Here is a 14,483-nt window from a genome sequence, read left to right on the forward strand (position 1 = left end):
GCCCCATACCCAAATCTCTATTGAGCAGTATCAGACTCACATTCTGACTAGAATCGTGAGTATGACGTAGTCAGGCTATCTTTACCCCTCTTCAAATCAAAACTCAAAACCCATCTGTTTCAAGCTGCATTCTCCCTCTAGCCTCTTTTTTAACTTGTGTTATTTTATTTATTGTGTTTTTTTAATGTGTTGTAAAGTGTCCTTGAGCATTGAGAAAGGCGCTTTTTTAAAATTAAATGTATTATTATTATAACAGGCCAACATTAAAGAGCAATTTGAAGCGAGAGACGCTTTTCCTTATGTAATCAGAGCTATCGACTGTACACACATTGCTATAAAAGTTCCTTCGATCAATGTACAGATCATATGTGATGCGTAAATGCAATTAACCAACATTGTGGCGAGGTGGCCTGGTTCAACGTATTATTCATACAATCTGAGTAACAGCATTGCTGGGAACAGACTACAAGGTGGCACTGTGCGCGATGGGTGGCTTCTTGGTGAGTAACTTTATTTGTGCAATTGTCTTAATATTATTTCCCGTGACATGCTTTGAGCATGTGCTCAAAATGCAAAAAAAGGAGACTGGTAGGGTCTTAGCAGACAAGAAATGCATCTAAATATCTTCTCAGGAATTTTGTGGATTTCAGAAAAAAACTTCTGATGGATCCAAGTTTGAGATTTGTGCCGGTGAGGAAAGGAACAGTGGAGAGAATCATATAACGCAGTTTACATATCCTTCATCAAACATGATAGTGATACTATTCAAATCTATGGCTGTTTTTCTGCTCTGGATTTGGACACTTGCACAGAATCAATCCTACCATGACTGAGGAGAAGTGGCTACCCATTTGTCAGGAACTTGCAACACCTTCTGGTGTGTATCTTAGTGGACAAGAATTTAGAATAGTGCTGCAGAAAGTGGGACTTTAACACGGCTCAAGGATTTCAAGAACTACTTGAAAACCCAAGAAGACCAAGAAGTATGGACTGTCATACTCTTTCCACCACAGTCACATGATCTTAAACTCAGTGCACAGTTATCAAACACTTGAAGACAGGGAAATTGAAACATTCCTGACATCACAAGGAGAAACATTGTCACATGGAGCGATAACATGGGTTTGAACTGAGATGTGGCGTTCATGAAGCTAAAGTGATGCTGTCACTGAAGCATGAGGACACTCATGACAAATACCACAAGACTTATATTGAAATTTATGTGCAGTTTCATAGATTTAGCTTCTCACTCATTAAGCTGGTGTTAATGTGAAAATATGCATATGAAATTTAAAACAAGTAGCCTACAGAAGTCTTTCCCTCACTGATCTTTGAGACAAGCGTGTAAAGCGAGTAATGCACACAAGATGTTTCAGTTTTTTCTCCTTTTCTTGCTCTCTCTCACAGCCACACACACAAACTCGTGCAATCTACTCTCCTCTTTGAGAGCTGGTGCAGGGACTCAAGGGAAGCATCTTTCCAGTAAGAGCCCAGGACTGCACCGTCCAGCAGGAAACCAGTCATGTGTGCTCTTACCAAGGTCACAGCGCATGATGTATTAGTCCTCCTTTCCCAGAGCAACATCCAATTTTAATTGGTGTCATTCAATTTTAATGAATGCATTGTCCCTTAAGTGTGAAAATGAAATACATTAAAGCTGATAGTTAAAACATCGTGTCTGCGGCACTGTCCCCCTAACTTCACTTTTGATACCAAATACAACTGCAGGGCCTGATCAGAGCAGAACAGGGAGGTAGGGAAACAGAAAAACTCTTTTTTTTCTTTTAGGATAGTTATTCCTCTTTCATGCCCACATGTAATAGGTGTGAAAAATTAAAAATCCAAAAATACAGTTCATTCCCAGTCATTCCCTCTCATGATGATATTGTAAATGAGCTTTGCTCATTTGAGCTAACGCAGATCCCAGGTTTTGATTGTTAATCACTGCGTCATTAGTTAGGACCAAAGATAAATGGATAACTGTGGAAGCAGCAGTCAGTTTGAAGTGAAAAACACACGCCCCTTACAGAATTTAGGCCGAGCAACTAAGCCTGTTCTATAATTTCATGCAGGATTTGGGGGGTATGGTGATGAGTCACGGGAGATGTGAATAAGCAGTGGAAGTAGAGCATTCATAACGGAGAAGTGCAATTAGAGGTCCACTTTTCGCTAAGCAGTAAAACTTGTGATTCTTATTTTAGAATAGTAAAATATTTGCCTGTACTCATAATTTGTAAAATAATTCCAATTGATACTTTCATTTCACTTAATTTTTGTAACTTGTCATTACCATGGAGTTTATGTGTCCCACTGCCCAGTGCTACCAACTGCTGTGATATTAATTCCTGTTGTCCAGAGTGACTACAAATATGTTGCTTTTTTTTTGTTCCGCTTTTCGCTTTGGATGTTGAAACTCAAGCTTAAAATGCAACCTGTTTGTGGGTGAGTGGATTAAATGCTATTTTGATGAAAATGAGTCAGATGAAATGAGAGGATTAATTACTACATCCATATAATGCATTTCCACATTGGAGCAGCCACTTGCTGTTAAATTCAATTACAATTGACATTCAGAATATTTATGTAGACAAACCTTTGAATTGGTGATTGATTTATACTTTTCATTCTTTTCATCAGATCGGAGGGAAAGTTGACTGGGAAAAGTTCCACGTTTATAGTAGTTTTCAAGCATCGAAGCCAATAAACAATTCAAGATAGCACCTCCCAGTGTTCCTGTGCTTCCTAATTTGAGTCATTCCTGAAGATTCCAGAAATCCAAGTCTTAAAGCAGTAACAAAATAAGTTAGAAACCGATAAAGCTTGGCCAGATTTACTTAAAAGGACATACTATGATTTTTTTTCTGATGTTTTGAAATGCAGACAGCGTTGGGAGTTTCAGGGTTAAAAAAGGAAGTACTTCTTTAATATTGGCCTCTAATGAATAATATCGAAACATTTCTAGGCACTTGTACTCATGACATTAAAAAAATCTATTTGAAAGTTGACATCTGTGGGTGCTAATTACAGTACCTCAGATATGATGTGAACACCGCATTAGGGTTTCATGCAAGAACTGTAAATGTAAAATGTTTTTTTTTTACGAGTAATAGAGAAGCTAGAAACATCAATCTATCAATTTAAATCAATTTATTCATCCAAAAAGCTGTAATCTGAAGTAGATGATGTGACTTTTTGTCATACTAGTCTTGGATGCAGTTGACATTTACAATAGTTGACCATTTTATTTAAATCTTCAGCAATGAATCAAGCAATAGATGCTGTAATTACCAGAGTTGTGTCTAACATGTACTTAGAAAAAGTCCTCAGTATCCATGTCGTTATCTTGTGTGTTGTTGTTCTTGCCTCCTCTTTTCTTCAGGGATGCACAGGGATATCCGTTAAGATGAGTATTCTGTTCAGTCACGTGACTGATGTACTTAATCTTTGCTCTACCGGCTTTTGTCCAATGTTCCTTCTGATAGAATTAAACTGATTCCCAGACATAACATTTGATGGTGCATTGTAAACTATGTTAGAGTTCGTCGAAAGGCGTGTTTTTTATTTACCTGGCATGCAACGATAGGTTCAAATACACCGCTTTCACTGCTAGATCTGAGGGGAGCCTTCAACCAGGCAATACACTTTTTAAATGGGCATGCACACTGCACATCACAACACACGTCGTTTATTTTAACTGTGATGCAAAAGTGACCCAGTATAAAAAATCATTATACAGCCCAATATGGGGAAATATTCAGGACAGTGTTGCATTTTAAGACTTGCACCCACATTTATATTCTTAGCTCTCAAAGACTTCTGCTAATCTTTTTGTGTTTACCACACCCAAACAGTGCATTGGATTTATTTTATTATTTTTTTTCTGTTTCCACGTAAAGTTCAAATGGCACAGTGAAACGCCATGGCTTCACTTGCTTTCTGCAAAAACCATTAGATGAGGCCAGAGGGCTCACTGCAGCTCAGTACCTCGTCCTGGCAGTGGTGGCTTCATCCAGAAAGCCACAGGACAAGAGGATTTAATACAGAGCTGCAATGCTCCTCTCCAGAGGGGATTACTGGAGCAATGCTGAGGGAAATGGACCCCCAACACAGCCATAACTAGAGCTGCCCCTCCAACACACACTTACATTACACTTTCATGATATTTGTACGAACACACGAGTGTGCATACTCAAGTCACATTTCACATTTGCACTGCTCTCTGGTTAACTGAGCCATTGTCCATTCACCCATGCTCTCTCTCATGTACAAATAGCACACTGCACATGAGGTTGTGTTTTTATGCTTTATATATAGTACATATTCCTCACTCTGTCCTATGAAATCATGCACTTTCCCATTATCAGTTCCCCTGTTTCAGTTTTCAAACCATTGCACACAAGCATAACCACTTTACACTCGGAGACTAGAAGAAGTCAAGACCCTGTTCAGTCTTAAGCAGTCCAGCTGCTGCTGTGAGGTTAATGCTGTGTATGTGAAATGTTGACATCTTTTGCTGGGTTTTATTGGCTTTTGAAGGAAGTGTTTACAGTCTGTATGCTGATATCAGGGACATGCTTGCAGTTTTCACACATGAACTGATAAAACATGTTCAGAGAGTGTGTTCTGCAGTTGGCTGTTCAAACATGCACGAGACAGAAGGAGATTCTCAGCATGAGATACATTCTCAAGACTGGAAACACACGGGAGATTAGCCTGTGTAGAATGCACAGGAGGCAGGACATGATGTAAAAAGTATGTTTTGGAAAACTGAGTTTTTTATTTACTGCAAATCAGCAATGTCGGATCAGGCTGCCTACTTATCCTTCTTAATGACCATTCGGCTGACTGGGAGCTCAATACAAATTTGTTTATTCTCACGTGAAGCTCTATGAAATATTTTGAAAATATCAGGGCACTAGTGCGTGAGGTAAACCTGCTTCTGTCTACATATGCACCAGTTATAGATTCAAATAATTTTTTTTCTTTTTATAGGAGGAAGTTTAGTCACAACATTAAAGAGAATTTAAAATCTGAATTAATTTGACTCAGACCTGTGACCTGTGAAGTGCAAGTGGGAGAGTACAAACGTCCTTGTTGATATTTCATAGTGGTATTTCATTTAGTTATCTAGTTTATGCTGTAAAAAGGAACTAAATGTGATGCCCTCAGGACATAATAGAGGTAATCCTATGGCTGATGAAAATGTATTGTGGTGGCACTTATGATGCAGGTCTTGAAAATATGTTAATATGGCCACAGCGTTTAAAAACGTAAGGGACTAATCAGATTACACATTGTTATTAGCTCCTAACTAACCAAGGACAGTATTGTTTATTATTTACCATTTACAAACACAGTTTACTGTCAGCATACCGACAAGGCATGACACAAGTTAGATTTTTGTTTTTAAGGACAGACTGAGCAAATGTTTCTGCTTAATGTTGTTAATGTTTGCAAAAAACAGCTTTTAAATTTGTCTTATTTGGTCCATGATTTAGGTTAGGTATGGGTCTATTCATTGATTTATGTTTTTGATTATCTGGTTGGTTTATCTTCAAGAATTTGATTTCATATTGGCCACAGGAAGTGATGGGTAGTAAAAGTACGGAAGGAAAGTACATTCTGTTAGGGAATTTAGAGTGTGTGGGTGTGTGTGTGTGAGCAGCTAGTGTGATAACAAACACAGGAAGGAGGGACAGAAGATAAGATGCAAGCTTAAGAGAAAAGACACGAGGGAATGTGTCGACAGATATGGCACAATTACAACATAACAAACATCAAAGACAATTAGTACATACAATATCTAGAATTTTTATAGATGTATACACTTCTGTCTATTACCTGCTGTCTTTAACATTTGTCTGTAAAGTACATATATAATGTGTATTATAACTTATACCCTAATGAATAAATCCCTGCACACATATGGTACATTCATGCACATATGAACACGTGTAATGAGCAGACACAGACTTCAACACATATCCCCATATGCATGCAATCAAGGTACAAGTGCTCCCATGCTCACCATATGGGTGATACAGTTCAGGAGCAAGGCAGAGCCATGTGCTTTGAGTGCTGGGTAGATAGAAAAATGTTGCATTTCGTTACTGTTAAAGAATTAAACTAAACAAAATATATACGTTTCAATAAGAAATAGTGTTGTGCTTTACTTTTATAAAGAAAGTAAAAGATATTATCGCCTAAAGGGATAATATGCTTCCGGTAATACTCAAAGAAATTTCTATAAAGTTTTCTGCTTCTGATTCCGAGAACAATAAAAATGACAATTGGTAAAACTGATTAACTTGGATTTGTTCTTCCAGTGTATTGTGCTGTAAACAAGAATATATAGTGGGCTTATAAGGCATCATATCAGGAATATCATCCGCCCCATCACAGCTGTACCATTCTTGTGCGAGAAACTGGCTGCAGTTGGGGCACTGGTATATATATACTGTATATAATATGTTTTCACTCGCCTGGAATTTGAAATTTCTGCCCCTCTCCCTCTCATAATTACTCAAATAGTAGAGTAAATTAACATAACAAAAAAGAGATATTGACCTGATAAGTGTAAGCAGAATAAACAGATAATAGACAGTTGATATGATCCAGAACAAAAGGGTTGTCATGATAGATGATGATTGATACAGTTTATGCAGCGGCTGCAGTTTATATGTGAAATCATTATTATGTCTGAACTCAGTCACGGAAGGGCTGTGACTGTGATGAAAATGATCATTTATTGCTTTTTGCTGTGGGTCATGCTTATAGGAAATGTATAGCTTTTTAAAAATTCAGGTGAAAGACAGGTGAGCTCCAGGGTTTATGTCTGCTGTGTAACTGTGTCTTACCTGTTTTGTTTCAGAGATTTGTTTGCTGACACGGGGTAGGAGGACAGCCAGTGTCCGAGCCGACACGTACTGTCGTCTGTACTCGCTGTCAGTCGACAACTTCAATGAGGTGCTGGAGGAGTATCCAATGATGAGAAGGGCCTTTGAAACTGTTGCCGTGGACAGGCTTGACCGTATTGGTGAGAAAAATAACATTTTAAGACTTAGATTTATAAATCAGCTTGAGTGCTTGTGATCTAAGGAAAATATTCCAAATTATTGAGATTAAGTTATTACAAAAGTGTCTTTCATGGTGCTTTAACATCTGCTGTTGGCATCTGTGAAAAATAGTTTCAAACCGGGGCTAGACTTTTCAGAGAAAACGTAGGGGCTATAAAAATTTTCTCACGGATACTGAATGACTGATGTTACTTTCAAAGTCATCTGCATATAAACATGCAGATAGGGCTCTAGTTTTGAAATCCCTGTGTGACTTCTCTTACACAAACAATTGATATTCTTTTCGTATCCATTACTGTTCCCAGGCTCAGCCTGGGCAGATGAAAAATTCACACTGAAAGGCATGCCTGTATCATCACTCAGCCATCGCTGCATGCTCTGTTTTATCCTCAGCTATGTTTAGAATGGAAAATAGAGAAACTGCTTTAGGGGGTCTCTTTGTAGAAAATGGCTTCTTTGAAAAGATGTGGTGGGCCGATAGTGGTGTTTCTGTGGAATGGTCTCCTGTGTACATCCTTTTTGCTGGGCTTTGTGCTCTTTGTGTCTTCTCTAATAACGCAAATCACACAGCAATGATCCACAAATGAATTGCTGCCACGAGTGACTTTGCTTTTTGATTCAAGGTGTGCAAAGGATAATGGGTCTAGTAGTGCCAGGACAGACTGGAAGTCGTTACAATACTTCAGAAACATTGCAACCAGTGAGCCAATTGTAATGATAGAAAATTGAGTTGATTTGGGTTTAACAGCATTTATAATATTCTGATATTTCAAAGCCTTTTGGAAATGCAAAATTTAAAATGGCTTGCAAATGAATGACAGAGCACACAGTTTGGACCAAACACTTGAGAAATGGTAAATGAAAATTACATTTTAGAATATCCAATGTCAGTTTTTTCTGCATTAAGAGATTTTATCCCATTTTAGACCAATATTTGGAAGTTTTTTAACATGTTTTTATCTTTATTTTTAACAGCTAATAACAATACTGAAAATCTCTCTTTGAAATGCTATATCTCGCCTTGAATATCTCCCAGGCTGAACTTACTTTCTTTTATTTTTCCATCTCCTCATTCATATCTCTTCCTTTGCTTATGTCGTCTATTGGACTGGCTGTTGTCAAGTATACCTAAATGTCAACCCTTTTCACACTGCCTATTATATATGCCTCATTTTGACTCGTACTTCTCTAACTTGTCATCTTCTGTGTCTGTTTTGTTTTTGTGCACATGCTTTTAAAGGCAAGAAAAACTCCATCCTGCAGCACAAGGTACAACACGACCTCAGCTCTGGTGTACTTAACTACCAGGAGAATGAAATCATCCAGCAGATTGTGCAGCACGACAGAGACATGGCCCACTGCGCCCATCTCATGCAGAACGCCCCACCGCAGACGCCTCCCTCGCCTACTCCCGTCATCTGGGCTCCCCTTATCCAGGCCCCTCTCCAGGCTGCAGCTGCCACCACCTCAGTTGCCATCGCTCTGACACACCATCCCCACTTACCACCAACACTCTTTAGACCTCCAATGTCTGTTCTGGGTTCCCTAAAGGACCCACCGAGCCGACTAAGGAAGTTCCACTCATTTGTTCCTTCATCCACAGCACCTGGTTCTGCCGAGGACTCTTCCTCTAGCACACCATCAAAGCTGCACACTGGGACAGACATGCCATTGCTGGCCTCTTTTCGGGCTCAGCATATGACATCTGGTTCTGGGACAACTGGTTCTTCTCAACATGCAGGCGGTGGAGGCCAGCGTGGCCCTAATGGGACTGCGTCTGGATCCAGTGAGGGAGGGACCTTTGTTTTCCCCTTTGGTCCACACTCATCCTCTGGTTCACCCTCATCTAGTATGGCCCAGCTACACCCACAACCACAATATCAGCAACCCTTTCGATCCAACACTCCACCTCTTTCAAACCTCTTCCACCAAGGATCTATTGGTGGAAGCACAGGTTCAGGACTAAGTGGAGGGGCAACGGGGGCCTGTGGTGGTGCTACAGGGTGGTCTTTAGGTGGAGCAGTTGGAGGTTCTGTTGAAGTAGCCAGTGGAGGGGACACTCCTTGGGCTGGGGAAGACTTTACCACTGGGGGAGCAGACTTGAGTGGGGGTGACTTTGGCTTAAAGGGAGCCACTGCTGGCTTAGTACATGCAATCTCAGGGGAAACAGTTGGAGGACTATCTGAAGGATCAGTAGCTGCTCCTTGTGGTAGGCTCACAGGTGGGGCATCAGGTGGACCAGTGGTGGGTGTTACCTGTGGCTCAATGCAAGATAAAGCCAAGAGCTCAATAGTGAGAACTTCCAGAGGATCAATTGGAAGAGCTTCTCGCGGATCAGTCGGCGGGATTTCTGGAGAACCACTGGTGGTAACAATCACTGGAGAACCACGAGGGAGAACAAATGATGAACCTTTAAGAGTTGTCACTGGTGGAGCACCAGGGGGAACATATGGAGGAATTTCTGGCGATTCGACAGTAGAGAATACTGGGGGATTGCTAGGAAGAGCTTCTGGTGGGTCAGCAGCTAGCCATATAGGAGGAGTCTCAAGTGAGCCAGGAGTAGGAGTTATTGGAGGACATACTGGCAGAGGTATAGGAGGTGCAGTCGGGAGCCAAATAGCTGGATCTACAGCCTGCCTTGGTGGAGCCTCTGATGGGATTACAGCTGGACTTATTAGTTTCTACCGTTGTCAGAGTCCTTTACCTACTGTTTCATCTAGCCCTATGTCTGGTCAGATACCCCATAACCAGCCACCTCCCAAGCCTCCTCAATTGGCTCCTCTGCAACAGTTTGCTGGAGGAGGTAGGTCTACCAGTGGGATAAACCTCTTCCAGTCCTCCCCACAAGGTTCCCCATCCTGTAGTAGAAGACAACATACTCAACAGCCTGCTGAGGGCTCCCCTTCTTCCCTTAGCCATTTTAGCCTGGCAGGCCTCCAGTCTGGCTGTTTACCTCATCAGATGTCATTGGAGAGGTCTGCATTGGCTTCCCTGGCCCAATACGGTTCAGCAAATGCCTCTCCCTGCCTTACTCCTGTGGCACCCAGTCCGACTGTTCAAAGTCCAGTGACAGGCAGGACTTTCCACTACAGCGACCCCTCAAGTGCCACAGGATCCCACAGTTCCTTGCTCATGCCTCGGTCTCCTCTCCTTTCACAGTTTCCCAGCCAGCCACATGCAACAGGGAGAGATTCTCCTCTGGGACGTTTTTCTGAGGACCTAAAGTTTTTTTCAGGCTCACAAGCATCTCTTCCCCAGGAGGTGGCCCAGGCCTTAGGCCACCAAACTCCTTGTTCCTCCATGGAATATTACCCCTCACCATTTTCATCACCGACTCTTGTGCCCAAGCCCTGTAGCTCAGTACCGGGGCACATGACTCCTCCAATGCAAGTGTCTCCGGGACACCTTCAACAGACTCAGTCCCCTGGGGCCTCACCGGCCTTCCCTCCACAGCGGGGCTCACCTGCCCACTCATCAGATCTAGAACCTCAGATTGTTCGTTCAAAACTTCCTTCCAATTTGTGAGGATTGATCACACTCTCCTGTGCTCCCCTGAAATGAAACACACAAACTATCTCTTTTTGTGACATTCTTTTCTGTCCTCAGATTTCACTGTGTTCCACCTTTCATTTTACCAAGATTTTAAATGAACTGTGATTCAGAAAACATATTACCAGGTAACTCAGAGTTTTAGAATACTCGTTATTCGTTTAATACACTGTCCCTGTACTTTTTTATTCTCACATACTGTATATAGATAGAGGTATATTTAAATGATAAGTTAATCAAGGGACTAGGAGGGTGTGAAAGTGATTTAATTCTGAAGGACAGTCATTCTCCTTATTTCTATGACTATGCCAAATTCATCTGGGGATGTTTGAGAAGTTAATCAATGGACTACACAATAATACTCTTTTTCTGCAGGAACCTATGCACTAATACCTGCATGTAAACTTTTTTGTGTGTGGGTGTGTGTGTGTGTGTGTTTCAGAATAATTCTATAAATTTTTAGCTAAAAGAACATGCTTCAAGACAGGCTGACTCTTGTACCATCTCATTTTGGATCACATATTGTCGATCCTTAAATGTATCTATTAGATTGTACTTATCTATTCTCTGTATAAACTTTTCAAAACTTGAGAGATGGAGACAAGATTTTAGGAAACCAAAAAGACTTTTCCTGTGGAATAGCAATTCACCTCTCCATGGCCCGTTGATCATTATTTTATACCACTTTATTGTATGATTACTGTTTTTTGAAGCTGGGGAAGAGGGGTTTTGGCGAGCTACCCTCCATTTCAATATTTAAACATAACAGTATATGATGGGCTTTCTTTCTGCAGAGTCCTTAACCATTTCCTAACAAGCTCACTTTGTCTTCCAAGCTCATGCCGCTAATGTATGTAGTATGTTTTGTTTTTCTTCCTGACAGTGTGCAGCTGTTAATGATGTCACAATAAGTGTGAATAAGTGGAACAGCCCGATGCAAGGCAAGAGTTTTCGCTGGATTGATCAAAAGTAAACTGCTTTTTACACAAAGTCATACATGTAATAATATCAAAGCCCATAGGGGAATTCATTGAAATTCATTGAAATGTAAATTTGAAAATGTAAAAGAAAATTCTCTCCATAGACTTCCATGCAAACTCTCAAAACAAGCAGTATACAAGCTGAATTATCTGAAAAGTTTTGGAAACTAAAATATGCCTCTTGAAATGTCATTTGTTCATGACTTCTTCTATTGTAGCTGCTATATGGTCGGCATAGACATGTCTTCTCATTTAAGGCTAATGCTGAGTTTGAAATGGTGAATGTATGCACATTTATTGATGATTAAAGCAAGTACTGTAGCTGTGGTAGATGCACTGAGGGCACATTGCTCCAGTGGGTTAAGAGACTGTTCAGTAACTGAAAAGGTCATTGATTCCATATCTTTGACAGATGTTGTCATCAGCAGCCACTTCTGTTGCCAAAGTGTCCTTTAACAAGACACAGAAGCACTGGCTAAATTGTTCAAGAGGCAATCTGGATATTTTACTCAGTAAGCTGCTGACAACAGCATACTCTTTACTCCTTATGCTGCATTGAGTAATGCTGTACAACTGCACTGCCGCTTTAACCTGAGAGAAATTGCTTGTTACTCTTAATGTGTCAATTGAGTAGTTTTGTTTTTTTGTCTCAGGCAAGTGAATATTTAATTTAATATTTGATATAAGGAGGACTGACCCTGTGTGCGCTCAGCCATGAAATTGAAATAAAAAGCATAATGAGATGCAATGTTCTTCTGTGGAAAAAGTTAGTATACCCATATCCTCAGCTAGTTTTGCAAAATTCCCCAGTTGCACCCCTTCCCCTCAAATATTCCAAATTTGATTGAAGCTTTAGTTCTGAACAAGGCATTCTCCTTCACTTCGTCTTTTTGAATCATTCCTTCCTAGATTTGCTCATTTTCTCATGATGACTATGCCATTTAAAGGTCCACCTCCTGTTAAGGGGAACTTCAGATCTGAAGAAAATGATCTCACTTCATCTTCATGCACTATGATGCAATGCAGAATTCATAGTACAATTAATAGCTGGAATTTTCCCGGTCCCTGAGGCAGCAAAACTACCCCAAACAATAAAAATTTCCACTACCATACCTCATAGCTGATATGGATCTTCTCTTGAGAAAATGGTTACTGGTCTGTGCCAAACATGCCTAGTATTGCTGTGGTCAGACAATTCTTATATTTGATTATGTCTTTCTGTCCAGTGCAAATTATTAAATATAAAATGTTTCATCACTGTTTGAAACATGATCTTGGCTACCTGCTGTTCCACCATTGGTCAGTAAATTCCCTTAATGTGGACTAGGTCCCAGCTATGACAGGATCCAGCTGTCATTCAATAAGAATACTGCAATTAATGGCACCTTATCTGGAGCCACTGATTCTGTCTTTATAGATTTCAAGATCTGATAAATGTACATATGCTTACTCTGTTCGCTTGTTAATTGGTCTATCTACATCATGAACATAACGACAGTTATCGTTTTGTGATTCATGTATATAAACTAGAATAATTAGCACTTTTTATAAATGGACATTCGTCAAAAAACATGTCAACAAAGTCAACTATTCTGATAGGTTATGCTTACTTTTTCCACTGAATGAGACAGATGACATTTAGATTATTTCGATATTTTTTGTAAAACAAAACTCATGTGATAGGGCCCTTTGAATCAGTACTTCCTATCACAATCTTTTGACACAGTCAGAAGGTTTTGCAGTTGTCAGGAAAACTTTATACACAGTAGAGGAGGGTATCACTAAACTCCCCAAGGAGGGGTACAGTGATATCATCCCCGTGTTTGTCTGTAGCTCATCAACAAGACAGACACAGGTACCACTTAGACAGCTGAGTCCCCAACTCTTTCACAGCACTCAGCCACAGCAGCCTAATTTAACAAGACATGTTTGTAATCCCTTGACCCTCACAAGTTATCACAGGCTTACACGCAGAGGTGACCACTGTGTCCCCTTATTAAAGTTGCGTGAAGTCCTTATAACAAGGTGCACCCATACACAAAATTACTTGCAAATGACAAGCACATTTACAGACACAAACAAACACATCTAGCACTGCCTGCGTCTAGAAAAAAAAACACATAGATTTTATCCACTTGATGTTGTAGGGACATCCTTAACTAAATTTGCAATGAGCAAATCTATGACCGATTGATTTTCCACTTTCATGTTACATTCAAATCTGCCGGGCCAGTTTGTAGCTTGTAGTTCTTCCCACGTATGTGATTAGAAATTTAACACACTTTATGATTTATGCTAAAGCTATGAATGCATACTCTGTAACCCAAATCAGAATTTCAATATTAAAGCAGCTGTTCCAGCGGAGATGGTAACACAAGTAAAGGAATTTTGCTTATTGGGGGAAAAAGACTGTCATTGAATATTGACACTCCACTATATGCAATCATGCAGCTGTATTTTAAGAAAAACACTCTTACTTTTGAGGAGATGTGTGTTGATGAACAGTGTATTTCCCCATATTTGTGCTTGAATAACTTGCTAAATGTAAGCGTCATGATGGGATTTCAAGATCAAGATAATGTGGAAACACATAAAAACACTTTTTCATGGTTTTTTAACCCTAACCCCCAACATGGACTGACAATAATAATTACAGCAGTGTTTCGCTCACCCTTTACACCCCCCAGCAAGTAAAGAACTGGAACTGTTCCACAGATGGAATATAGATTGTCTGCTCATATTGCCGGCTGTACAGCCTCCAAAATTATGTACCCGCTACACATAACCAGACAGACTGCTGTACCTAACATTTTAGGGAAAAGTCCCCTTTTTCCTGTAAAAATGACCTCACTGAAAACAGTATGAAGCCAGTCTGTGA

General features: G+C 40.2%; 1 protein-coding gene across 1 annotated transcript in view; it reads left to right on the forward strand.

The window, feature by feature from the left end:
- Positions 1-10,952, forward strand: part of hcn4 (hyperpolarization activated cyclic nucleotide-gated potassium channel 4) — an 80,681-nt gene extending 69,729 nt beyond the window's left edge. The window contains exons 7-8 of the mRNA XM_075471826.1: positions 6,872-7,036; positions 8,317-10,952. Of these exons, the coding sequence (XP_075327941.1) occupies positions 6,872-7,036; positions 8,317-10,601 (2,450 nt within the window). The 3' untranslated portion in view covers positions 10,602-10,952. The remainder of the gene's footprint in view (positions 1-6,871; positions 7,037-8,316) is intronic.
- The last annotated feature ends 3,531 nt before the right edge of the window (positions 10,953-14,483 follow it).

This window comes from Odontesthes bonariensis, chromosome 1 (assembly GCF_027942865.1).
Source record: "Odontesthes bonariensis isolate fOdoBon6 chromosome 1, fOdoBon6.hap1, whole genome shotgun sequence".
Classification (NCBI taxonomy): domain Eukaryota; kingdom Metazoa; phylum Chordata; class Actinopteri; order Atheriniformes; family Atherinopsidae; genus Odontesthes; species Odontesthes bonariensis.